Source organism: Coloeus monedula (genome assembly GCF_965178545.1).
Source record: "Coloeus monedula genome assembly, chromosome: 3".
NCBI lineage: Eukaryota > Metazoa > Chordata > Aves > Passeriformes > Corvidae > Coloeus > Coloeus monedula.
The window spans coordinates 41,249,572-41,277,453 of record NC_138783.1 but is presented as its reverse complement, the minus strand read 5'-3'; the positions used below and the strand labels follow the sequence as shown (position 1 = coordinate 41,277,453).

Below are 27,882 nucleotides of genomic sequence, written 5' to 3'. Positions count from 1 at the left end.
CTACAAGTGAGCAATACAATTGCACCTATATATGTGTTCTACTAGATAGAGATAACCTTTATGTGAGTTATGCAGTGAGGCTGAGTCATGGTACTTTGCTGTTCTGCATGGCATCTTTTGCAGCTTTCATTGCCATGGCACCCAAGTGACTTCTAGTAGTGCATTAAGCAATGTGCCTGTCACTCATCAGGCAAGCTCACTCCATCTCTCATCCTGTCCCTTGCACAGAGTATAGGAGTTTTCAGCTTTTGTTTTTCATCTTTCTGAGTGAAATATCTCAGTCACTAGACTTGATTGAGTGAATGACGATGGAAGTTTGTAACTTGCTGTCTGTAATAAAACCAATTAAACCAACTCTAAACTACACTTACATTTCACATTAATGCATCAGTTCCTTTTATCTGAGAAGACAGATGTATTTTCTGATATGTACTAAAAAAGGTGCACGATGGAGATATTAAGCATGTAAACGTTGCAATTTTTGTCAAGGTTATGTATTTTTTACTTCTAAAGAATGAAAGGTTAATATGTGTACAAGTCAGATAAAGACTCAGTGGTGGTTTAACCCTGTCTGGATGCCAGGTGCCCATCAAAGCTGTTCTATCACTCCCCTCCTCAACTGGACACAGAAGGGACAATACATGGAAAGGCTCATAAGTCAAGACAAGGACAGGGAGAGATCAGTCACAAATTACCATCACAGGCAAACCAGTCTCAACGTGGGGAAAAATCAATTTAAATTTTTACCAATCAAATCCAAGTAGTATAATGAGGAATAAAATCTGAATCTTAAAACATCTTTCCCCCAGTGGCACAGGGGGACAGGTAATGGAAGTAGCAGTCAGTCCATCACACTGTGCTGCTCCTTCCTCCTCAAGGGGAAGACTCCTCACACTCCCTTGCTGCAATGTGGGTCACTTCCACAGGGTGCAGTCCGTCAGGAACAGGCTACTCCAGCATAAGTCCCCAGATGGTTGTAAGTCCTGCCAGCAAAGCTGCTCCAGTATGGGCTCCTGTCTCCAGGGGTCCACAGATCCTGTCAGCCTGCTCCAGCACAGGCTTCCCATGGGATCAATGCTCCTTTGGGCATTCACCTGCTCCAACACAGTTTGGAGCCCACCTCCATGGGCTGCAGGTGGATCTCTGCTCCATGAGGACCTCCATGGGCTGCAGGGGCACAGCTGCCTCACCATGGGCTGCACCAGGGGCTGCAGGGGAATCTCGGCTCTGGTGCCTGGAGCAGCTCCTCCCTCTCCCTCTGCACTGACCTTGGGGTCTGCAGTGCTGTTCCTCTCACATACTCTCACTCCTTTCTCTGGCTGCAGCTCTTCTTGTGCAGAAATTTTCCCTCATTCTTGAATCTGTTACCACAGAGGTGCTCCCACCATTGCTGATGGGCTCAGCATTGGACAGAAGTGGGCCTGTCTTGGTGCCAGCTGGCACTGACTTCTGACATGGGGGAAGCTTCGGGCACTCACCCCTGTAGGCCCCCCACTACCAAAAACCTGCCACACAAACTCAGTAAAGACTCAGGAAAAACAGCCTGTTTTTCTAGTTCAGTATTCACTCTGATTTTATATATAGATAGATCTAGATATAGATATATACACATATTTATGGGAAATACTAGAGTGAAGATCTGATAACGTTTTCCAGAATAGCAATTCCATTGTAATTCAATTTGCAATTTAAATGTCTAATAAATGTCTGCATAAATATCAATAATGGATAATTCATTAAAAAATAGCATATGTTCATCTTTGCAACAGAAATACCAAGTCACGAGGAAAGTCAGAATAATACATAAATTTCATTTTGGTGTTGGAAAGCCTTGCATGAAGGGTAATGAATAGTTAAAGTTATACTCTCTGCTAGGAATCTCTTTTCTTGTCTCTCACAGAAGGAAAGGATCACACCTTGCTTCTTCATTCCAGCATCTTGGCATACAAAGTAATTCTCTTTAACCTCACCGGCTTTCAGATAGTTACAAAATGGATCATCATCCCTAGCCTAAAAAAGGAAAAAAATGCAAGTTCACTCCCATATCCTGAACCATTCCAACATAAATGCATCAAAAAGGACTGTAAGTACAAGAAGACACACCACCTTTAGCCAGGGTTCCCATCATCTTGTGACTCTTGGAAAACCCCCAGATTCCAGAAAATCTGTACTTCTCTGACCTCTAGGAGAAGTATGGCCCACTCCCACAGTGCTGCATGTTTTCACCCTGCAACCAGGCAATGGAGACTAGACAGTTGCTATAGCATGTTGAAAGATGTGTTTTTAAAACATAAATGGGGTTGAAAAGATTCATAATTTCAGCTCAGCATCTTTTTTTTTCCTTTCAAGGGCACTGAAAATTATTTGTTCCTATAACTTATCCACCCAATGTTTCTGAAAAATCACACAGCTGTGTCATCACTGTGACCTGTGAGTGTTGCTTTCAGGATAGAAAGTTTTGGTATTGATGAGAAAGTAGAAGTGCATGGGGGAATATCAGAATTTATGAGGCAGAAATAAGAATGAAGACCAAGGGAAGTTTGGCATCTAGGAAGGGTAGCAACTGAGATAATGAGAAATATCACCTGGAAGCTGATAGAGCTTCGTGTGGAAGATGGGAAATAATCTAGGGAGCACTCAAACAGTAAGCACAAGATTGAAGGAAGCAGCAGAATAAAATAGAGAAAGTGGCTGTGCAGTCTCTGAAATCAAAGGATCTGATAACCCATCAATGAAGTAGGATGGTATTCACTTTAAAAAAGAACAAAATATACCAGAGGGGGAGAAAAATAAGAACAGAGGGAGGGGAAGGGGAAGGGGAAGGGGAAGGGGAAGGGGAAGGGGAAGGGGAAGGGGAAGGGGAAGGGGAAGGGGAAGGGGAAGGGGAAGGAGAAGGCAAAGGCGAAGGCGAAGGCGAAGGGGAGGAAGGGAAGGAGAAAGGGAAGAGGGAGGGGAAGGGGTGGGGGAGGGGGAGGGAATGGAAGGGGAAGGGGGAGGGAAGGGGAAGGGGAGGGGGAGGAAAGGGGAGAGAACAAAAAGGTACCTGGAAGAAAAGATTTGAAACATCAGTCTAATATCAAATAGACTACTTGAAATAAAAAATAACTGCAAACATTTTGGGAATATACAAAAAACACTAAGTGGAGAAGCACTGTCTCTTCATAACAGAGTAGAACAAATGGAATTAAATGGTTATGCACAAGAGCAGTGGAACACATCAAAATTCCTCCCATCACAAAGTATTCTAGAAAACAATTTTCTTTCAATAAAAATGTGAGATAATATTGACAACATATTTCTCAAATGCAAAGCCTGCACATAACTTCGTATTGTCTGTTTTTATAGTAATATGAAAGAAGAATCAGCATGAGAACTATAAAATACACATGGTATCATTGGTACTAAACTTCCTATTCAAAATGAAATATTCTTTAACAGCAAAAAAATTGGTTTGCAAAGAAGGGAAGATTTCTAAAACTCATTAGAATGTAATTTTGAGAGCTATAGTTAGGACAGAAGAAATTTCAGAAATTTGACTGCAGGTATTTCTGCACCTCCTCTAAAGACCACATAAATGAGCAGCAGATCTCTTTACACATCTCTTCCTCTGGCAGTTTCAGTAGGTGAAACGAATCCCAGTGGTTCAGGAAGTCATTGAAACCGTGGCCTGGCAAGGGCTGCTGGAGAGCACAGGCAGTGTCAGTCTGCTTTGCAAATGAGTGTACTGGGGCTTGCCCAGTTATTTTCTCAGTGCATCAATATATCAGGGGAAGGTGTGAATGCCTAAAGAGTACGGGGCTGTGTACTATTCCAACACAAACACTGGCAAGAATTCAGTATGTGAACATGGCCAGGGGTGAGGGAGTGATTTTATTTGGATGCACTAACTTTTTAACAATACACTTACAACATTTAATTCTAAATATTTCCTTATGAAATAGTAAGTACTATGTTTAATGTGAAAGATGCCTAAAGGTCAGATGTGAATTCTTCAGTGCCATGATTTTTTTCCTAGAAAAGTTATGTAATTATTTATTTGCAAAATATAATCAAACAAAGTGCTACCAGAGAAATACAAGTGGACTGAGTATTGCTTAAGTGTTATTACTGCAAAACTATTGTGCTATTTTGTTTTGGGTTTTTTTTACTATGATATTTGATGTTTTGTCCCTGCTCTTATGTGAAATTATTAGAGGTGATTAAAAAACTGGCTCTTCTCCGAAACAGGTGAACAGCGCTTGTAAGAGGATGCTTCAGAGATAAAAGAAAGACGTAAAGAGCCTGAAAAGGAAGTGGAATTTCCAAGGAAATTTTCCACTTTCTGGGGAAGACTTAAAATTGCAGATTTTCTGGGTTTACTGGATTAGCATTCATTTTCACTGATGCTCTTCCTCGGCCACTTACACGAGGGCACAAGCACAGCGCAGGATGTACTACCAAGCCACAATAAAGCCAAGCAAGAGCTCCTGTTCCCCAGCCACGGGGAGCCACCGCCAGCAGCACCGCCGGTCCTGCCGAATTCCCACGGGAGCGTTCGGCGGGATTCATTTCAGACCACCACGGGCATGCCCTGGGAGAAGCGGCGGGAGGTCGGCACCGTCCCGGCCAGGCGGTCAGCGGGACACGGCCCCTGCCCGGGGCAGCGCTGCGGGGTCCGGCCGCCCAGGGCCGCTCGGGGCCGCAGGTGGGACGGAGCTGCGGGCCACAGCTCCGCGGGGCCGGGGCGCTGCGGGCAGCGGCGGCCGGAGGGGGAGGCGCGCAGGGGGCACCGAACCCCCAGGGGAGGCGAGCGGAGCCCGCCGCCCTCCCACCTCCCGCCCCTTCCCTCCGGCCGGGGACAGCCGCGCCAGCTGACGCGCCGCAAACTTTCCTGCCCCCGCTCCGATCTGCGCCTCGCCTGCGGCGCGGCGGGCGGCGGCTCCGGCTGCCGGGAATCCCTTCCTGCCGGGGCGCGGAGCGAGCGGGGCCGCGGCGCTGCCGGGGGAGAGCCCAGAGCGGTCCCGAGCGCCGGCAGCTCCGCGCCGCTCCCGCCGCGCCCCGAGGGAGCCGCCGCGCCGCCCCGCACCTGAGCCGCGGGACAGCATGAGCCAGGCGCAGCCCTACGCCCCGCGCAAGGGCAGCTCCCCGGCGCCCGGGGCCAGGCGGAACGACAGCCAGGACTACCTGCTGCTGGACGCGGAGGTGTGCGAGGAGAGCGCCCTGCCGCCCTACGCCTTCTACCCCGTGTGAGTCCCCTCGGCCGGACCGGGGGTCTCTCCGTCCCTGCGCGGGCGCGGGGGGAGGCGGTGGCGGGACAGGCGCAGGCGGGCGGGGGTCACGGCGCGGGGCTGGGGAGCGCTCGCGGGCAGCCGCGGGGGGAGACCTGTCATCTTCCCTCGGCCTCTGCGGGGGAGGAGCGGGGTAGCTGTGTTTGTAAGGTGGAGGAGCGCCGTGCCCGCCGTGCCCGGCTGGCAGGTCTCCTCTGAGCAGACCGTGGTGCCCTCCCGCTGAAAGGGATGCGAAGGGTGGCTTGGGCTCAGCTCTGGAGAGAGGGACAAGAGGCGTCGGTTGTACATAGAACTTACGGTATCTAATGGGTTTAATGCAATTACAGAAATTTTAACTCCTGCGATCGGTTGCTCCCGCTGACAGAGCACACATTGCAGGTGTGTGCATAAGACCATCCTCCTTTCATTATTGCATTTTGTCAAAGCCACGTAGCGTCGTGTAATTTCATGATGTGAGTTTTGGCAGGTAGTTATCATTTAAAGCAGAGTGCAAGAACATAAGCAATAAAAGCTAAATTACATAAACATAAATTACAAAGGTTCCAGGAACCACAACTTAGCATCCACGTCGACTGGCTTTCAGTGTTGACAGTGTCCCTCTGGTTGTGTGCTGTCAGCATGACTACTATAATTACCACTTGTTAATGCTTCTGAGGAGAAGCTATCCAACAGAGGGGGAAAATGGGTATTAAGCAATGCAAGATGAGTCCTAAAATCTCAGATGATTACCAGAAGATGCGTACTTTCTTTTGTACAAATTATATTTTATTGCTTAACTGGTAAATTCTAATTATCAGTCTCTCCTAATATTTGCTGTTCTGTTTGTGAGCCACCTACCAGCCACTTGACAACTACCTGGATATAGGAAAGGAATAACAACAATGAGACTGGGAACACTCACAGTGTTTGAATATTTATAAACTCAGCTAAGAACAAGCAGAGTTTTCAGAATTTACTGCTGTATTGCTATTCTCAAGTGTCTGTGGATCACTAATTCACTGTGCTCATGTAGCTGTTACAGCATACATTATTGCACATTGGACTTAAACCCCATCTCAAAATATATGAATGCATCTGTCTAATGAATCCTTTCAGAAGAAAAAGCCTTGTGATGTTTAGTTCAGATTGGTTCTCACTAGTGGACTAAAGCTTTGAACTAATATGGCAATTCTGAAGTTCTTTTGCCATGTACTCATTCAGAATGGCTGTGCAGCTGTGAGAGGATAGATCTTGCATAAGTGTTTCAAATCATCTCTTCAAACAAAATCTGCAAGTCTGTGGGGTGCTGATATTTTCCCTTCAAGAGTGAAGTGAGAAAAGTGCCTGTGCTAGCAGCTCTTGGTCCAGCACAGTCCCAGCGTGGAGATTGCCTCTCATCACCTCACAGTGGCCATAAGGAAAGCCTGCATCCTAATCAAGTTGCTCTGGAGAACGAGAATAGCACTAACCACAGGAAGTTATCAAGGGCTGGTTTTAGACATGCATGTTAGGCATGGAGAAGCTGTCCTTCGGGGTTTCTCTGGATGTGGAAAAGAATCACTTCACAGAGGTCTGTAGCCAATGCCTACATGCAGCCACTGCCAGGACTTCCTTGGCTGGCAGGAATGAATGCAGTGAGTGAATAAGCTCCTCCAGGGTATGGTGATTACCAAACACAGTTTTTTGAATTCTTCTGCCTAAATTCCACCTACATCACATTTCAGGTACATTTTGCAGATGTGCTTTCTCAGCCAGAAGTCATTAGTTTTGCTATGGCTAAAAATTTAATAAATAATGAGGTGGGCTGTGTTTAGGATATAATCTTTATACTTTTTATCATCTACGCAAAACAAGAATACTTTTCTATACTTTTTTTTTTTTTTTTAAATCTTCAAATTACTGGTAGTTCCTGATGTTATTGTGGTGATCAATGGAGAACAGTAATGCAGAGTACAGCTGATGTCCAAACAAAGCTGAATTGTACCTCCTTTTAAACATTATTGAGAGGGTAACACACGTACTGGTATAACAGGGCATGTAACTGCTGCTTGAAAAGTAGCTTGATACTAAGGAATAGTTTTTCTCAAGTGGTGATTTAGTGCTAATGCTGATGTTACTGCATATGTTGTTTGTAGAACATGCTTTTCATGTGTTGTTTTGTGACTGCTGTTAAGTGCTGCAGTTTCTGGATGATAGTAAAAGTCCAAACGGTTTACAGAGATCTATTTCCTGTCTTTTAGCTCCTCTTTCTGGACAACAGCTTTATTGTATCCAAGGTAGCTGCTACCTTTATTATAAAAAAGATTTCAAGAAGGTAGCTTGAGCTCATCAACTGTGCCAAGTAGGGTCACACAGTCTTTTGGCAGTGGATAGAAGGCTTTTACCTTTTTATGTGGTATGATGCAAAACAAAATTCTAATGGAATTTTGTGCTGAAAAATCTTGCTTTTCTTTTCCATTCAGAACCTTAGGTAGGAAAACCACAATTTGGGCAATCCATGGAATTTGTAAATAAGTTGACTTCCAAAAGATGAGGCTACCTTTTAAGGCTTTAATAGGTATGTGTCAGAAATTATATGCAAGTAAACACTTTCTTTCTAGTAGTGCTCTTCCATCTAGTCATCAAGTCCTGCCCCTTGTGTATCAAGAAATACATTGCAACATACATATCAGAAGATTGATTCCTGGAATGAAAAAAATGTGCATATGTTGGGGTTTTTTTCCTGTGCAAGTATTTCATTGGCAGAGTCCAATTTTGAAGTTTAAAACAGGATGGAAATCTGAGTGCTGATGTGCAGTAGGATTTGGAAGTGATAGCACTTGTATGTAAACTTCCCTGCTGAAAAAATGTTAGTGAAGGACAGATTGTCAGTGTACTAAGTTAATGAGAAGACACTAATCCAGTCAGACATGGTTATACTGCTTACTTATACCTTCAAATATTTTTCATTGTGAAAAAGAAACTTTTTCTTATACACGTGAGAAGGGATAATTGTGTATTAAAATGTCAGTTGTAAAGTAAATGAGGCACACAAATTATCAGATGAAAACAGGGGGAGAAAGGGTTTTGATGTGCATAACTGCCTTGAGGCATAGACTATTCCTCAACTTTTGTGGTTTTCCAATTAAGTGTTTCTCGGAATTACCAAACCTAATACGTACTTAAAACCCTATTGTTTGTTGAATAATATGTTTAATGATTTCTTTCCTGCCTGCAATATAACAGTTTCTGCCATTGAAATAACGTAATTTTTATATCTGGTCTCAACTGTCTTGCTTGAAATGACCTGTAAAATTATTTTCCAGACTCTTTAGACATAATCTCTTTAGGGAGTACTGTACAAAGTGGCAGCTGTGTTTCAGATTGTTAGCCTCTTTGATGAGATGCTTTGTCTTCTGAAAATATGTTGCTATAGCTTTGTTGAGATCAAAAAGGTGGACGAGTTGGTATGGAGGGGGGGTCGTTTCCTTTTATTGCCTGGAGTATGGAACAAATACACAAATCATCATGGAATTTAGGTTTGATGGATACTGGGCACTGGGAAAAAAAAATCATGTCTGAATCTCTCATATTCTGGGTGACTAAATGTAGTCCCTGAGGTTTGGAGTAAAAGGACAACACCATTGTTATCAAGCCCCAGAAAATCCAGCTTTTAGTTCACTCTGAATATCTTGCAAGTATGTAGAAGAGAATGCTTCACTTTCAACATTACACATATGTTTTTTTATTTTATATTACATAGGCTTTTTCCCTCCACATGTGTTCACTTTCCATGAAGTCTTGTGAGATTTCTTGGGTTTAGTTGTTAGGCACTTTTGTGTTCACTGTGTAATTTAACAGTGAACTTCTTTGGTCAGCTACAATACCCAGTTTCCTATACTAATACTTCATAATCATTTTGCTTGAGCCATTGCAATATATCTGCAACTTTATTTATACCCTAACTCTCATGTAGTTACCAAATAAATGAAAGTTGCATCCCTGGGGGACCTAATTTTATAAAACTGGAAGATTTCCATGAAAATATAAGCAATTTGTTAAATTTGCATGAGGAAGGTGGAGTAGTGATTCAGAAATGCATGGGTTGTATATGGCATACTTTTCAATGTAAATGTTGATAACCAGGATGCTGTTTGTCAAACACTCTCCCAGCAGCATTTGCCACCACAGAAGCCAAAGGTTATAATAACTGGCTACTTGAAGAATTCCTGCCCATATCGGTATCCCTAAATAAAGGCGGTTTGGCATGGTGGGTCTGCGTCATCAGGCTGTGTTAGACTTTCCAGCTCTGCAAACATAAGCAAAAGAAAATTTTGGCAGTAAAACTATATTCATCAAATTCTTTGTAACTTGGTTTCATACCTCAGGCTGTTATGCAGTGCAAGGCAATGCCTTAGAAGAAGGCCTTAAACTTGAAGTGCATACAATGAGTCTTATATACAAGTTTGTGAACTTGCTTGTGAGTGTAGCCACTTGCACACAGAGTCTTCTCAACAGGAGGCTTAAAGGATTTGCGTTGATAAGCAGTATTTAAATGTAAGTTTTGATAATTAAATGTGGACAAAAAGCTTAATGGCAATTAAATGATGGGCAGTGTTATCTGGGATGGATTAATATTTTTGTCGTGCAGTAGAATGGTTATTATTTGTTTAGCACTGACATACACAATCAAGTATACTATTTTTAGTGAAATAAAATGCATGGAATATAATGTGAAGATGACTGACTAAAGTCTGGGCTTATTTTCTATATCCATTTCTGTACTGCTACCCTTTTTCATACCAATAGTGCAACTGTTAGCACAGGTCTATTGTAATCCCCAGTCTAATACATTTAAATGAATTTTTGTCATTTTTTGAAAAAAAAAGGCAAGCTTTGGCATTAGGAATAAAATGTGAGATTTACTATGAGAACCCTAAGTGAAATAATGGCATATCAAGTATTGTTGGTTTTAGGCGCGTTCTCAAAGCTATGCGGGAAGTGTGGATAGCTTCTTTTCTGGAAGAGTTGAATGTACTTCCCTTTTGTTTAAAAAAAATTACTCGTATGAATAAAATATCAGTGTTGTGGATGTGGATTTGCTGAGTGAAAGCTTTGTTGTGAGTGGGTCGTTTTTTAAATCTGGAATTGCAGTGGTGAAATAAAAGATGACAAATAATAATAGTAAAAGTGAATCATGAAGAAGTAGATGTGATGCCCACCTCTTCACTCAAACATTCCTTCAGTAGTGCCCTTAGTCATACCACTGCTCGTCTCTGTGAATAATTAAATAAAAAACAAACCCAGCCTTGCCCACTGCCAGCTCAGTCGAGCGTGACTGGAGTTCTTTCTTGGTCTTGGAACTTGATTAAACACTGTGTTTGATGTCAGTATTTACCTTAGTGAAGAGAACAAAGAAGTGAGGATATTTAAAAAAAATATTTAGCATCTAGGAGGCCCTTCATGCAGATAGAAAAAGGGATCATAAACCAAAAGATCATGGCTGATCTGTAGAAAACAGAATACAGACCACAAGGTCTGGTGCTGCTGCAGCACTAACAATTTTGCAGAGTATTGAAACGGGAGAACTTTCATAAAGCTTTGTGCTTTGTTACAAAATCATAGAAGGGTTTGGGTTGGGGGAGATCTTAAAGATCATTTAATCCCAATGCCCCTGCTATGGGCAGGGATGCAACCCATGAGATCAGGTTAATCAGAGCCCCATTGAACCTGGCCCTGGATACTTCCAGGGATGGGGCATCCACAACTTCTCCGGACAACCTGTTCCAGTTGTCTCAGTACCCTCTGAGTAAAGAATTTCTTCCTAACAGCTAATCAAAATCTCTTCTGTTTTAGTTTAAAGCCATTCCCTCTTGTCCTGTCACTATCTGCATGTGTCACATCAGCTTAGCTAGCAAACAGGTAAGTGCCCAGCAGGCTGAAGGGGTGGATTCAGAGCTGGTCTGTTGCCTCCTTTTGTCTTCTGTCAGCACTGGTGTTAGTTAGAGGAACACTTGGTTGTGCTGATTTTTCTCCTGGCCCAGCCTGGGTTTCTCCTATTGTGCACACTGACTGACTTTAGGACTGATGTCTGACTGCTTAGCAGGTTTTCAAAGGGGAAGATTCCCTTTGAGAGGTGATTTATGTTTTCCTTCTGTAAGATGTTCATCTGCCATCAGCATGTTTCAGCTTTTCTATGATTTTCCCCGCCTTATTTGGAACAGGTAGCCAGGCCAGACTGATAAATTTTGTCAGTCCTACTCTGTGTACATGTCCTAGACCTGCCAAGTAGTAATAGCTCAATACTTGGAGCTTTTTGTAAGGCTCTTGCAGTGCACTGCAAACAGGCCCATTGCATAGAGTCCAGCTGTCAGCCTTACAGCTGCGGGGTGCTTGGCTGCAGAGAGAGAAGTTCTTACAGCAGCAATGCTTTAAATCATGGGTTACATCAGGCAAACACCTCTACAGCACCTGGCAGGTCGCAGGAAAATGTAACAGTGGTATCACCAGTGTGAATCTAGGAAATAGTTTTAACTGAGGTACAGCTTGTGGGAGGATGCTTTGGAAAACTGTCCTCATGAAGCTCAGAAGGCCTGTGCCAGTGAGACCTGTGCTGTCAATGTCACAATTACCACTTCTTTGCTAATTGTGGTGTGGGAAAGTGCCTTCCCCATGTGCCTATGCGCACACCAAGTCACGTATAGCAGAAGCCCCCACTTCTAGTGGGGGTTTGTGGTGGGGACAGTGTCTGGTATGTGTGATCACTCAGCAGTGGGCTCCTGCATCCAGCCCACACAAACAGCTCAGTTCGAGAGAGAAATATGACTTAACTTGCAAGTCCCACCACACAGACAGCTTAGTGCCATGGAGAATCCAGATAATAGTTAAAATAGTGGATTTTAGGTTTTTCCTAAGCTTTTGCAGTATGTGCCAATGTTTAGGGTTACAAGTTTCTAACCATGTTTAGTGATTTATCTGGGATCTGAACCATTGCAGTGCTGATTTTTTTCTTGGTAATTCTTTCAGAAAACACAGTAAACTTCTATGAGACTTGTTCCTAAGCAACTGTTTTTCATGATAGATGATTATAAACCCATTTCCCTTTTCTGTTTTTCAGTGCAGTAATTGATTTTCTGTACTAGTTTAATTCCACTCTGCTAATCTTTAGTTATGTGCTTTTTTCTTCCTTAAGATAACTTAAAATTACTTTCGATTTTCAAGTGTTACAAAAAAATTTCTTAATGAAAGAAACATGTACTAGAATTTCTAGTGTATTATCTTCACTTGCTGAGGTTGTTGTATTGTACATGAGTTGAAGTTATGTTTCTTTGGAGTTTTTTCCATCTGGATTTATTGATTTATAGTTAATTCCAGTGAAACTACAATTATCCAAGTAAATTACCTATTAAAAGATTTTGAAATGGTAATTGAAAGGTTATAAAACTTTATTTGGGGATATGTGGGAGAGGAGTTCTTAAAGTTACATATGTGCTATACTGGTGGTGCTTTTTCAAAGAGAAACCCTGTGCTCTGAGAATTCTCCAGCTTCTCTTAGCCCTGAAGGATAAATCTGAACGCTCAAGGATCTGCCTGCACCACGTCCACTGCTTGTCTTTTGCTTTCCTTTGTCCTGTAGGAGCACACAGAATAGGATGGTTCCTCAGAGGGTCCAGGCTCTGCAAAGGACCACCTTGTTCCACTGGTGAGTGGGTTACCTAAATATCTTGACAAATCAGATGCAAAAGGCAGGCTGTGGGAAGGCAGCAATGGCTCTTTCTCTCTGTAGATTTCCTGTTCCTCTCCCTTTAAGAACAAGTCTCCTGTTAATTACTCAGGACAGTTTTGGAAGACTGCTGCTCTTGAGCATTTTAGAGTGAGTCTTGTGGGTCTCAAGTGAATCTTAGAATCATACTTCTCCCCATACAGTACACAATTTTGTTTTCTCTCTTTTAAGTGTAGAAATCTGAGGTAAAATATGCAACAGCCATTGACAAAAATGCAATCAAAATGCAGTAGCACTTACACAACTTAGCTAATATGACTTCATTTTCAAGTAGTAGGCATGGAGTGAAACTTTTCAAGGATACTGGGTATTTTGTATGAACTCTCATTGTGAGATGTTCTCACTTCAGGATCTTAAAAACTAAACCACGCAATATCAAAAGTTCTGGAAATCTTGGGCTGTAATCTGTGTTACTGTTCAAGTCCCTTGAATGTTGGTGAGGCTGGGAGTCTGTAACAACCTCTTGCTGGCCAGGGAAGACTAAGGAGTGGCAACAACATGGCAGATACAGTGGAGCAAAAATAGCAGTATCTTGAACTGAGATCTAAGCAACGAATAAAACAACCAAAAATTAGGAGGGAACAGGGAATTAAGTTTCTGAAGATACAGTCTATATTATTTGAAACACTTTGTGGAGCATTTTTAACAAAAAAGTCAGCAATAGCAGTATCTGCAGGTCTGCAGAATGAATGCTGAATATGGTACAAAGCTGAAGAAGTTAATGTTCCCTACTTGTCTTCAGAAAAGAATTTAGAGTTTTAATTCAGAAGGGTATTTAATCATTTATCAGCATCTGATGTAAGCACATTTTTAGGTAAACAGAAAATGATGTGACAGAGAAATTTCAGAACTTCTTTGTATGTTAAAATAGTAATGATCTTACCTAACAAGTTGATATATAAAATATACACTGGGATTTCTTACCCCACAGCCATTTCTGTCCTAGAATCAACAGCAGCGTTTAATGCATAACAGGAAGAGAAACTTAAAAAAATAATCTAGGCAGGGATTTACAGAGACAGCAAGGCTAATGTCTCTCATCTTACAAAGCTGTCTGAGAATCTTTGATGACCTGAGGTTTCTATGTTACTGATTTTACATCAAATCTAAAAACTAGCAGAAATTTCCGTAGTTATTGGTGAGAGCATTGATAATGCCTTAGAGGGAAAGAATATCCTTTGTGGTTTCACTAGCTTTTTGCAGGATTTGTGACATGACTCCATGGATCAATGAAGACAGTGCTGGTAGCAGGACTGCTGGGTATCTGTGTGCCTTTTTCAACCTCTGTCTATGACAAGACTTCTTACTCCATGCATAAAGGTCTTGATATCTCCAGAGGGCCGGAAAAGGCATGGAAGTACACACTGAGGAAGGGGGGAAATAGACTCACTGCAGGGGCATATGGTCCAGTTCCTGTATGTATTTAGAGACATAAGAACAGTTTGGGGAATCAGAATTACATGACAGATGCAGCTGCAAAGTATCTTTTTTGAGTGAGATGTAATTTCTGAATAATTTCTATGTCTGGAATAATTCTTTTGAATCTATCAGTATTATATTGGCAGAGGGGGAATGTTGCCCCATATACAAATTTCCAGCCAGACAGCCCCTGGGCAGTGGCACAGTATAGCTGACTGCTCTTTATTGTAAGAAGTATGGAACAAGATCTGTGGTGCTGAATGTCACCTGAAAATGGAAATGTGTCCATATGTGCTATCTCACATCCAGACTCAGGAGCAGGCTGCTGATTGTAAGGAGCATGAGCTGGCTCTTTTGGTGTTTGATACAGGGTTGGGATCCTGCCTCTGTGCCTGCTGGGGTTGTACTGCTCTGCTATACCTGAGAGAGCAAGCAGTTAAGATCATTCTAGCTGTGTCATCACATTATACTGCCTGCTTCTTCAGGTAAGCACAGCTTTTTGTTATGCTCACTGGGCCTGTTCTCATGTTGCTGTACTCATAACATTTGTCCTGAACATAGGCAATGGGTCATTAGTGGAATATGTTCCAGTGTACTAACAGGTGTCATTGTCTTGGCTGAAGAGTCAGTGATCAATAGGATCACCTTACCTCTTGCTCTGCTTCATAACTGCTGAGCCCAAGACTGAGACACAAGGTAGAAAAAACCATGGAAGTATCTACTACTGTTCTGTATTCTTGAAAATATCAGTTCTGAGAATATGAGAGGCAGTAAATATGAAATTATCACTGCTAAATACCTTACAAAAAAGGCAAGGTGCTAAAAATGATGTACCTGGAAGGGATGTTTAAAAGGAATTTAAAAAGTTATGGATGTACAAAATAAGAATGCCTTTTTTTCCCACCTGTCTCCACTCATCAATTAACAGCTTCCTAAAAATTCAGTGTAATTTCCAGAAAGCAGCAAAGACAGATGAAGCTGCTGTATATTCTCATGCACAGGAATGGGACATTGCAGAGTGGTGGAGAGGGATGATGAAACTGTTTTCATAACACTTTTCATGTACAGCATCTAGAGAAATGATAGGAGGACTAGATTAACTTTATATCCCAGACATTCTAGCTGCATGGCTTTCTGTTCCTCACTTTTGTACTTACTGCTGCTCCAGAGAGTACATAGCATAACACTTACAGGAGGATCATGAGGAAAAAATCCAATTTCTAAGTAAACAAGAATTTTAAGTAAAACTCCAAAAGTGCATGTTTTGTCTTTTGGGTTTTTTTCCTTTCCCTGTCCCTTCTTCTGGGATGTCACCTCGTATGCTTGGCAAAACAGAACAATTTCATTTTTCCAATAGAGAATATAGATGAAGGCTGTGTTCCCATTTTCCCAAGTCCTATGTAAAAATGAAAGCTGAGTAAGTCTGAAACTTCTGTTCATGTGGAATGTTACTGGTTTTGTATCTGTTTTCATGGTTTAAGAAATTACTTTCATTCTTATTTTCCAAATAAGTCTTGACAGCACTGTTCTCAGAAGTATTCTCCATTGGCTTTTTGATCAAAAGTGTTTCAGTGTGTCTGAAATAAGAATGTTGAAGCTGCCATGAATCATACATGGATTGATTCAATAATAACTGCTTTTGAATTCCCCCCTCAGATGGCTGTAGAGAGGGCAGTTCCAGCTCTCTGCTGAACTCTTTCCTGCACTGCATACGTGACTTGACTCCCTTGGCAGTTGGCAGTACTCAGAGTGTATCTGCTTGCTGGTTTTCCAACTCATGGTCTTCTCTCAAGAGACCAGCCCAGCCAAAGCAATTGTGACCAAAACTACAGCTGTGTCTCCCTTCGGTAGGAAAATGTAGCTAATTGTGCTGTGGAACTGATGCAAAGTTGTACATTTCAGATGAGTTACAAGCAGCCATACAAATGCTTTCTTCTCCTCTACAGTATGAAAGTTTGGGTTCAGGTAACCTCCCCTTCTCCCCTTCACTTTAATGTATTTGGTTAAAATGTATTTGGTAAGCGAAGTTAGGCAGTTAGACAAGCAAGAAGAATTCCTGATAAAAGTTTTTGATTTTCAGAACCTGTATACACCACCAAATTAATGGAAAGGCCACTTTGATTCTTATTTCTCCTGGTGTAGTTTATTTCTTCATCAGAAGAGTTTCCTTCCATCCCAACAAGCTGCTATTGTATGGGTCTTAACTCTGCAATTAGTCTCCATGCAATTTCATGCTAAAAAATGCTGTACATTGTTATTCTGCTTTGTTCACTGGATTCTCTGGATGTTAGAATCATCATTCTTTATCACTTAAAACTATTTAATTAGAAAAAGTTTTCATTAAATTACAGTTCTCCAGAGAATGTTACAAATCCAGTATAATTTGATAATAAGTAGAACCATGTGAGAACTGGTTTTGATTGGTATTTACCGTTGCACCCAAAAGTCAGTGCTCCAAAATCTTTTAGTTGGAATAAATGTATCAGTTTGAATAAATACCCCTCAGGAAAATTTCCCATCTCTATATTTCACCATAGTGAATTAATTAGCAGTAAGGTAGGTGCTTGGGATGTCAAAGACCCAGGTGCAAGACCCAGTTCAACTCGGGAAGAACAGAAATCCCAATCCACAACAGCTACCTGCCAGAAAAATATTAGCAAGGAGGAACTGTTCTTCTGTCTGTTCCTTATGCTTTTTCTTGAAGATTAAGGTCTCAAGGTTTTTTCAGTATGTGTTGAAACTTTATTTCTCCCCTGTGAAAGCAAACCTCTTGATTTCATTTTAGCTGTAGTAACAGTCTTTGTCAAGTGATTGTAAAAGCTCCCTATGCTATTCTATTATTATTACCTAACTGGAGAGCAGCAACAGCTAATGACATTGTCATATAACTAACTAGTTCATGGATTTCTTCTGTTCTGTGGGATCAAAGGCAACATGGTGGTCAATGGAGGCCAGGACCTTTTCATCTCTTCTGAGTGACAACTTTTGCAAATGTCACATATTCTGCAAAATATTCTGTGATTATGAAGTAACAGTAGCTGTTAAAGGTCTCATTCTATGCCTTTGATCTATCAAATCTGATCACAGCTCTCTTTTATATTGTTATATATAATGTTCACCATTATATCTCAGGTCTGAGAAAGGCAAATGATCTTTTCCTGCTGGAATTGAATGCGTGGCTTGTCACCAATTGTGTTTTCACTAAAAGTGTCACTGAGGTCATGATACTAAGTACTTTTTTTGTGTGTAGCAGGGAACAATAAACATCATCATTGTTTCTTTATTCTTATGAGGTAATTAATTTTTAATAACAGTAATTACAGATATTAGAAGTAACCCAATTCCTTTTTTTATATTGTTTTCCCTTTTATGTAAGCACACATTGAAATGCTAAGCTCTTCTGCAGGAACTCTTCTTTATCCTGAAGTTATACTGCTGCCATTTTTATTGTATGTGTGTTAAGGTAAATTTAATGATATTGCATGGATTCTTTAATTAGAAGTACATCACATTTGCATAATGAAAATGGCTTATTTCTAACATAGATGCAGGAGGAGTATCAGTATTCACACTCCATTATTTTCCCACAAACAGAGTTGTTAAAAAAAATGGTCTCCTGGACATGAACACTGTATATTGTGCAAATCTTTGTTTTATCTAAGAAGGAAAAGTTTGTTTAGATCTAGTTTTCTCTCTGAAGTTAAAGTTAGTGTCAGCCTTTCATTGTTGGTTGAGTTACTAATGCAGTTTTTCAGTGAAATGTTAATTTTGTAGAAATACGTGGTCAGACCAAGATTCATGTTAGGTGATGGACACATTTCATTGTGCTACAGAGTATAATGAATGAACAAATGGATAAGCACATTAAGTTCCTGAATCAGTGAAACGTGGCTGCTAGAATAACCTTACCCATTACTGTTTTCTCAATTGTATTTGCTATATTATTGCATATCTGTGTTATTTGATACACAATTATCTCTAGATTCATTACTGTCTTTAGTATAGTTATATTGTCTTCTGCTTTTTTTGCAAAGAACAGACAGCTTACTGTTTGTCCTTCCTCAGGTGCTGAGCAGAAAATGTATATGCTGCTTCTGCAGAAGGGAGTTCTCTGTCACTAAACCCTAATCACACATCCAATTCCAATAGATTTTCCTATTGCTCTTTTCTTTTCAGACATTTACAAGATCTTTGGTACTTTTTCCTGTACTCTGAGTAGTCCTGAGGTTGTTGGTTGTAATTCTTCTTATCAGTTGTTTACATGGTTTTCATTTCATATCCAGTCCCCTTTATCCACAATTTCAAGCACTCATAAATTACCATATTATTCTAGTTCTCCTGCAATCATAAGACATATATTCAGCATGCAGGATCCGTGATGTTAAAATCTATATTTTTCTCCCATCCTTATTTTATTGGCAGTTTTCCTCAGTTCAGGGCCCTCACCCATGACAGATCAAGATCAGTGAGAGATACACAAAGGAGAATATATTGAAAGATAGTACAATTATAAAAAGGAATAGCATCTGAAGTAAAAAAGAATATGCTCTGAATAATATTTCAGCATGAAAAATTCTGAGTGTGGAGACTCTTCCTAGGAATTTGATGAGATCTCAGGGTTGTTATATTTAATATCTGCAGCTCTCCTCAGATTTCAACTACATTTGATATTAGTAGTCAGATTTTCAAGAAATAAATACAGACTGAATAGGTCTTCTGAGAGTAAAAGAAATAGTCAATTTTTGATGACAGCCCAGAAGCTGACAAATCTGATTAAAGCATAATTTATTCCTGTGTTGGTTTGCTAGTTCAGTGCTGACTGGAGGGCACGTTGATCTGCCATAGCCCTGTTGCAGACTCACTATTTTGTGTCATACACTGTAGGCTTTATGGGTAAACCCTGTAGGTGTATTTCCCCTTATTTAATTAAAAACTTTTTCATTTTGTTCCACTCTCTTCTATCTTTACTTGCATTGCACGTGGAAATACTGGAGTAATCTTAGTTGCCACGTTGTTTCCTGTCTAGGATTCACACTTTGCAACTTGATGGAGTTTTGTTGTAAGCTCTGTGCTATAGAGGATAAGAACAACTCTACTGAGGCTCTTGTGCACATTTTTCTGCGCAGTAGTCTTGGTTTAGAAGTAATAAAAAATGTGACTATCTAAAATTAATAAAGGTTTATAAAAATAGAAAGTGAAAGTAATGTATTTACACTTGTTACCTTTGACAGCATTTCTCTGACCAAGTAGCAGAGGAAGCAGCTACCTAAAGAGATGTCTTTTTAAGGTGTTTGACATGACTTTTATCATTCTTTTCCTAATAATCTCAAGCTCTCCTATTCAAGATGATTTTTGTATTTCTCTGACCTTTTTTGCTGATACAGTACCCTATTGCCTGGAACTACAACTGTAAAATAAACTGTGCTAAAGGTAATGGTGAAAATTGTGTCTCATGCCAGAAGTAATTCATACCTCTAGAAGAACAGGGAAGAAGAAGAAGATGAGACCTTGTGAACATGAGAGTTTGGTCTAAATTCTGTTCAGCATTTCACCTTGTGCTTGAATTCCCCCATGCAATTTCTGGATTGCTGTATTGCAGTGATTTAGATACATTCAGTGTCTAGGATGAGATCTATTATCTGTACTGTTTGATAAATGTTTGTTTTCCTTCCTTTTATAGACATATGTATAGAACATATGCATATGCTCATACATGTTCCCCTTTTTCCCTTTTTGAAAATAGATGGCGTTAAATGGAATTAAGGGAAATTACCTTCTGTCATTAATTGATCAAGGCAGAGAGAGCTCAGCAGAGCTCTTGACAATGCCAGCACAAGCTTGTGTTGTTATCGTGTCACTATTGTCGTGTTCCTCATCTGCTGAAAGTTCTGTGAATAGGTGCTCTCTGGACCTTACGTGATATAAATTGTGTAAAGGCAGTCAGGAGTTCCTTCTCCCTCCACGTCACGTGGCACCCCTAAGGGTCCTTGCAGCTTCTGAGCTAAGGAAATGTATGGCACTTCTGGCTGAATATCCTTCAGCAGGGTTACCCAAAGATGCATAGAGGGACAGGGAGAAGATAGGATCATGTCTCTGTCCCACAGGTACATAAAAGAGGTGGCTGAGGTAGCCAGCCTTGTGGGGTGCACCTTTTACATACAGAACTGTTCTATCTGGTTGGGTTTTTGCAGTGTTGTGTTGGCCACCACGTGCTCATTTGTATCTTTTAAATGCCAGGTGACATTGTTTAGAGGCTTGGACAGCTTGAGCATGAGTTTAGCAGGAATCAGCACGTGTAGCATCATGTCTTTTAAATACAAGGCTACAGAATAACTGGAGTCTTCCCAGTGCTGAAGCACCCTTTGTTATTTGCAATAATGTGAAGTACTGTGCTCTAACATTTGGCAAGTGATTGCAAACATAAACAAACCAGTTGAGTAAGAGTGTGGCATTTTCAAACGAGGCCCTGCAGAGCTAGAGACACAAATATCTACTGCTGGAGTTTAAATTTGTTGTTGTCTGGAAAGAAGACAAGATTCTCGGGTTTTTCTATTGGCCAGCCATATAAAGTTGGGAAGGAAAAGCAGGTGTTATCAAGCACTGTCATAGGTGGGTCTTGTTTGCAAGCCTGAAATCAGTTTTAATTCCTGTCTTTCAGTGTATGCTGGCTGATCACTTCATAGTTTTTTGCAGTTCCCAAAACCAAGTTGTTATCTGTACAACTCCCCAAGATGTGGAAAGAAAAACAAAGTGCTCTGTAAAGCTCACCTGCTGCTGGTAGATCATGACATTAATAAGGAAAGCAATTAAATATTGTTTAAATACTGGAAAAATAAGCGTATGTTGAAGAGGCTGGAACTGAAGCATAAGACATGAACCTTTTCAAAGAAGTGAATTAAACATATGACTGCAGCACTGAGGATGCAACAGTTCAGCAGAATGTCAGAGAACCTCGTTTGACAAAAGCAACAGTAGCTTTATAATGTCAATGTTAAGATGGAGAGTGCCACAGTTGTCCTTTTGGTTTGCCCAGTTTCTTCATTCTGCTTAATCACAGCTGCCAACCAGAGTGATTTTTGTGTCTGGGGAGGCAAAATTCCAGACTTAGGAAACAGGCAAACAGTGTTACAGAAGCTGCTGCTTCTTGTGATGCTGTCTCTGAGTATAGGGGCTCCATTCAAGCAGAATAGTTATTAATTTATGACCAGGAATGCACGAAAGAATCATTGTTAACAGCTTAAAATGAGAGGACTACAAGGCATTTGATAGCTATTAGTTTGTTTTGACAAATGGGATTCTCTGCACTTAAATTGCAGTTCTGTAAGCTTTTTAATTCATCTGTACACAAAAGGTATGGAGGGAGCAGTGGAAGTAATATGAAAATGTAAATTATCCAAGCCTACCCCTAAATGTGTATTCAACCTTAAGACCCCTCCAATTCAGAAAGCACTTGACCCTGTGATTAATCTTTATGGTTTTAAGGCAAAGTGAAAATCAACAAAGTTCTTTAATATTAGTTGCATAAAAGGAAGTGGAAAGAACCCATTTGATATTTTACTATTCTTTTGCTTTTACAAAAATATTTTTTCTGGTTTCACATGTGTAGTGCAATCATTGTACTGACCTTAAAAAAAAATAGAGTTTTAAATATACTAAACCAATTATTTTAATTTTCCTGGTGTGCATATTGTACCACACTCCTGAACATGATTCTGTCATTCTGTGCTTCTGCAGAGTTTTAATCATTTTTATGATTTATTACCTTTGGAAGCAATAAAATAAATTTTCTGTAGTATTTAATTGAATATTAATGAGTCATTTAATAGAGTTGATAATAATATGAGTGAGAAATTTTGAAAGGCAAAAATTTATTTCTGGCATTTAACATTAGTTAACAGCATTCATACAATTTGATAGAAGGATGGGTAGGCATGGAAGTATTATCCTTTTATTGAGCTAATCTGTTTCTGTATGTGGATTTTATAAAGTGTGTTATAAGGCTTTAATGCACTTGTCAGTTTTGCAGACTTAAAGGGGTTAAAAACATGAGTTGGTTTGCATAAATAAAGATTGACAGATGATTTGGCATAATGAGCAGTAGGACTTTTATCTCCTAAGAGGTTTTATTGACTGTAAAGTATTAGAATGAGAATTAATTTAACACTGATGCTTTCTTTTTGCTACCTGAGATGATTTAAACCTGTCAGTAGTGGTGTTAACTCGCAGTAGAGTCAGTGCAGAGAATTACAATGTTTCATGCCTGGTTGAAGAAGAAGAAATCGAGAATAAGGGCTGACTAAAGGGAAAAAAATTGGCCACTAAATTAATTTCAAAGAGCAATTTGTAGTACTTACACACTAAAACCTAGATATATCTGAGAAAGTCTTTAAAAACATAGAGTGTATATTGGCTTTAGACAAATTGTTGAAGTATCTACTGCCAGAACTTCAGATATTCTTACAGATGACAGTCAAGATGGGAAAACCAGTGCTGTAGTTTTAGAGTTCTCCTGAAGTAGCATTGAAAGTTGTATTTGAGAGAGAGGTAATTTTCAGCTTAGTTTGTCCATCTCACATCTCTGCAGTTTTTTTATTGCAGGTGAGCTGTATTTGACTGGCTGTTGCTGGACTTATGTAACACTTTCATTTCTAGTTATAAAAACTGTACTCTGTTTCCCACATTTCTCCAGATATTTACCAGTTGACTTTTTCTTGTGCAGGCTGAAAGGTTGTATGGATTCTCGATTACCTGGATGGCTTGCATTCTTACTGGTAAAACTGTCTTTTGTGTGTGTCTTATGAGGGGTGTTGTGTTTTGATTTGAGAACCTTAATAATTTGCATTTTTAGTAGTTGAGTGGATGACTGGATGGTTTCTAATTTGCAAAACTACAAAAAATAACTTTACTGTCATCCACTTTCTTTAATGACAGTTCAGGCCTCTTTATGTTTATCTTTGGAGTTCCTATCAATTTACACAAACAGTTCTTTGGGATCATGGTACAGATGATGTCATAAATGCAATTAAGTGAGACATAGATAAATATTATGGGGATAATGGGGCATTTATGCATGTCATCATAACTGGGAGAAGATCAGTGGTTTTGTAACAGCTTACACCATCTGGAGATAACCCTTATTTATGGCATTGACTGTGGGAAGGGAGCAGTGTTTGTGCAAAGTTTATATAGATGGACAACACTGAGAAGACCAACTTATTATGAACTTAAAAAAGCTATTTTTTCATACATGCAAAGCCCTCCAAATAGTAAATTTATTTTGAGATTATGAAGATTCATTTTTCTGATTATGGATGTTAATTTTGTAACACCACTCATAGAATGAGGAACTTACTTCATGGGCAGTTATAACTACTGTGAGAATAAATGTCTTTGATTATTTGTATCTGACACTAGATTTAAAAGATCTGTGATTTTGTGACTTCCAAGTGGATTTCCTAATGTGAGCTCTTCAAGGTCTGATGACGTTGCCTGTGTATGATTGTGGAATAATGTTTTTATGTGCATTCTGCCAAAATTTATCCTGAATCTGAAAAAGTACTAGTCTGCCAGCAACTCATTTAGCTATATTTTTCCAGTTACGAGTGTAATAACTTCAAGGAAAGTTAGTGGTGACCTTCAAGCCCGAAAAACACTGAAACATTCTCAATTTTGAAGTTACATCTCAAGATATATAGTCCACTTTCAAGCTGGGAGCTTTCATTAGGGATTTCTATATTCTGAGTTGATGTATTTTTGATTTTGGGGGTTTCTGAACCAGATAGACATCATGATTTGTTTTTCTGCAATAGGTGAAGGTTTTCAGCTCAGGGCAAATGGACACTCTTTGACATCTTTATCCTAGGGTGAGTTTAGTGAAGCAGATTATTATCTATGCTTCCTTTACTCTAAAATGTCCATTTCAATGACCAAAATTCCTGTTTAGAGTCTGAAGGCATCATTGTGCTTGACACAATAATTCACAATAGAAAGGCTCTGTAACATATTCTCATGTGGGTATTGAAATGTCAAAGGGTCATGTAGATCACCAGCTAGAGTCCATTAAAATTAGAAGCTCTTTCACCTTGGAACAAGCTTGAGCATCCTAAATGTGTTCAATAACTAGAAATTTATGAAATATGATCAGTATAAAATAAGCTACATTTCAGTTAGATAGATGCTCAGAGGAAGAATTAGAAGTCTGTCTCTTAAAATGAAATTTCATATTTGTAGAGTTGATTCAAACTGCATTATAAAATTCATATGGAAAATATTAAAATAATTTTTTCAAAGTCTAACAGAAGCTTTCAGTTCTAAAGGCAAATAATCTTTTCTTTGCCATTTCAGTTTTTAATAGCACTATCAGATAGGGGTGATACTTGACTAATGAGTGGTACATGTACCAACTCCATTTTAAGAACAGAATACAAAGTTTTAGACAGAAATTTGAAGAAAAGAATAATACGACAAAATTGAATGTAGTGCATTGCCAGGTACTGCAAGATTAATTGTATATTAATAAGAAGGACAATAGAGTTAATGTACCAGAACTCAAGAATGCATTTGATATAATGTCATATAGGAATTTATTTGTTAAGTTAGGAAATATTGTTGTCATTGAAGAAATTGGTTTGGTGGAAGGTAATAAGTTGTTTCATTCTTGTTTCCAAATATTTAACTTTTACAGTTTTTCATGATGTAACTCCTGGCCTAGTTCAAAGAAATAGTTTTTACTTTTGCCTTTGAAGCATTATGGAAATTTTTTGTATAGTGGAGATCTTCCCAGATTAAGAATAAATAATCCAGTTCCTCAATATTTTCTCAGGAGCTATTTTCTTGACTTTTAATAATTTATTACCACACACTTGCTGGTGATTTGGTCCATATTCAATCACTTACAAAAGAAGTTGCCTCTCAGAAACAGTTTCTGTTTCTTATGTTTCTCTGCTTCCAAAATATACTTATTTATTTATTTTCTGTGTGGAAAGGGAGGCTACATTACTGGAATGCAGATTTCCATGGTATTAAACTGATCAGAGTCACCAAATCATAGAACAGTGTGGGCTGAAATGAACCTGTTCAGGTCATTTTGACCAAACCCCTGCTCAGAGAAGGTCCAGCTAGTTCATATTGTACATGGTATTGTTCAGCTGAGTGAACAATTTCAGTCTGCAGCAGTGGAGATGCCACAAATTATTTTGTCAGCCTGTGTCACAGGGGAGCATTTTTTCTTTAAACCAAATCTGAATTTCCTGTTTTGCAACTTCTGCTTATTGCATCTTGTCCTTTCACTGAGATGAGTCTGGCTCAGTTATCTTCATTTCCTTCCATCAGGTCTTTATAGAAAGCAATAAGATCTTTACCTCAGCTTTCTTTCATTCAAGATGGCTAAGAACAGTTTCCTCAATCTCTCCTTTCATTTCTTAAGCTCCAGCATCCTTGAGCACTTGCTGGGCTTGGTATGTCCGTATCTTACTTTTGTCCTCTGAGTCCAGAACTGGACACAGTACTCCAAATGTGCCCAAAAGAGTCTCAACAGTGCCTAGTAAAGGGTAAGGAAAACTTCCCTTGATCTGCTGGTAGCACTACTACTGATACAGCATTGTACATGTTGATTATCCTTGCCAAAAGGGGACATTGCTGAGTTTTCTTTACCTCGAGGACCTTCTGATACTTTGTGGAACACTGCATATTCTCTAGCTGTCCTCTAGCTTGTTGCATTGGTTTAATCCATCTTGGACATAAGACTTTACAATTGCCTTTGCTGAAGCTTATGATATCACTTTTGGCCCACTTCTGGGGTCTACCCTTTGAACAGCAGCCCTACCTTCCAGTTCATTGATGCTCCCACCATCTTCCTAAAGGTGTGCTCTTCCTTGTCATCCATGTTGCACATTGAACGCTATTGGCACTAGTTTTGTTCCAGGAGGGATGCAGTGGTAACCAGCTATAGCTGGACTTCTCAGTGCTTATCGCTACCCTTTGAGCTCAAATACCCTGGCACTTTTGTGCTTATGTTATCATGTCCCTCTCCAAACCATACTAATTTGTCTGTCCCACTGAGGGGTCATATTGAAGGCCTTGGTAAAATCAAGGTGAGTGATGCCATTGCTCTGACTCGATGCAGGGAGCCCAACATCTTGTCATGGAAGGAAATCCAATTGTCGGGTGTGATTTGCTGTTTAGTAAATCAATGTTGCCTGTTCCACCTTGTTATCCTTTGTGTGTGGGAAATGTTTGCCAGGAGAATTTACCACAGACATCCTGAGATACTGAGATTGGGCTGATGCACCTACAGCTGTGCACAGGTTACCTCTGAGGAAGTCCTTTACTGAAAATGGATGCAACATTTGCCTTTTTCTGGCTATCAAGAATCAGGAACCATTCTCCATTGCCAAAACCTTTGAAAGATAGTAGATGACAATCTTGCAATGGTATTGGCAAGGTCCCTCAGCAACTTTTCATGTGTCTGATGTGATCAGTTGTACTTGTGTATATCCAATTGGCCCAATTTAATCTTCTAACAATGTAGATAATGCTTTACTCCCCAGAATTCTCATAGTTGGCTCACAGACTTGACAAACTTTGCCTGTCAAGGCAAAGAAAACACCAAGCACCTCAGGCTTAGTCATTCAGTTAGGTTCAGTGCCACATTGAGTAATGGATATATGTTATTTTCAGCCTTCCTTTTTCACCATTTGGTATCTTTAAAAACATTTAGAGTTACTTTTCATTTCCTTTGCTGATTTTAACTTTACCCAGACTTTGGTTTACCTAGCTCCATCCGTATGTGGTTGGACAGTATCTTTGTATTGAATCAAGTAACTTCCTTCTTCTTCCACCAGCCCTGTGCTTCCTTTTTACACCTATGCTCAGTCAGGACACTGTTGTTCATCCATGCTGGCCTCCTACAGTGATTTTTTGGTGTATCACAAAGGGCTCTTTTCATACTTCTGAGGAGGGTGTCCTGAAAGCCAAGTCCTCCTTGACTTTTTGCCTTCCTACAGGATGCTGCCAAGCAGGTTTCTGAACAACGTCATGTTTGCTCTTCTGAAGTCCTAGACTCTTAATTCTGTTGTTTGTCTTGCTGCCTTCTTTCGGGGTTTTGAACTGCACACCCTAGAATTCCTGATGACAAGGCTGTTGATGACCTTTGTATCTTATACCAATTCTTGGTTTGTGAGTACCGAGTTGGAAAGTTCCCCGTCCTGCTGAAAGTTCCCTAATCCATATACAGTGTCACAAACAATTGCCTTCACAGTTTAAGAATTGAGAGTGTTTCTGGACCTGTTTCCAGTCGTTCATTTTCATGCAGCCACCCTGTTCTCAACAGTGAGAGAGTTTACTGGAACTGAGCACAGTGGCTGTAGTGAAACATTCCTTTTAACCAGCATAGAGGTCGCTGAGGATTAGCCTCACAGGCCTGCTGTGAAAACAGGGGACTAAAATTGTGAAGAA

The 27,882-nt window shown here is 40.1% G+C and overlaps 1 protein-coding gene across 1 annotated transcript in view; it reads left to right on the top strand.

Annotated features, from left to right (window-relative positions):
• Nucleotides 1-5,082: 5,082 nt before the first annotated feature.
• TRPC6 (transient receptor potential cation channel subfamily C member 6) overlaps nt 5,083-27,882 on the top strand; it is a gene marked incomplete at both ends in the record, with an annotated part of 78,454 nt that continues 55,654 nt past the window's right edge. The window contains one exon of the mRNA XM_082277384.1: nt 5,083-5,225. Coding sequence (XP_082133510.1) covers nt 5,083-5,225 — 143 coding nt within the window. The remainder of the gene's footprint in view (nt 5,226-27,882) is intronic.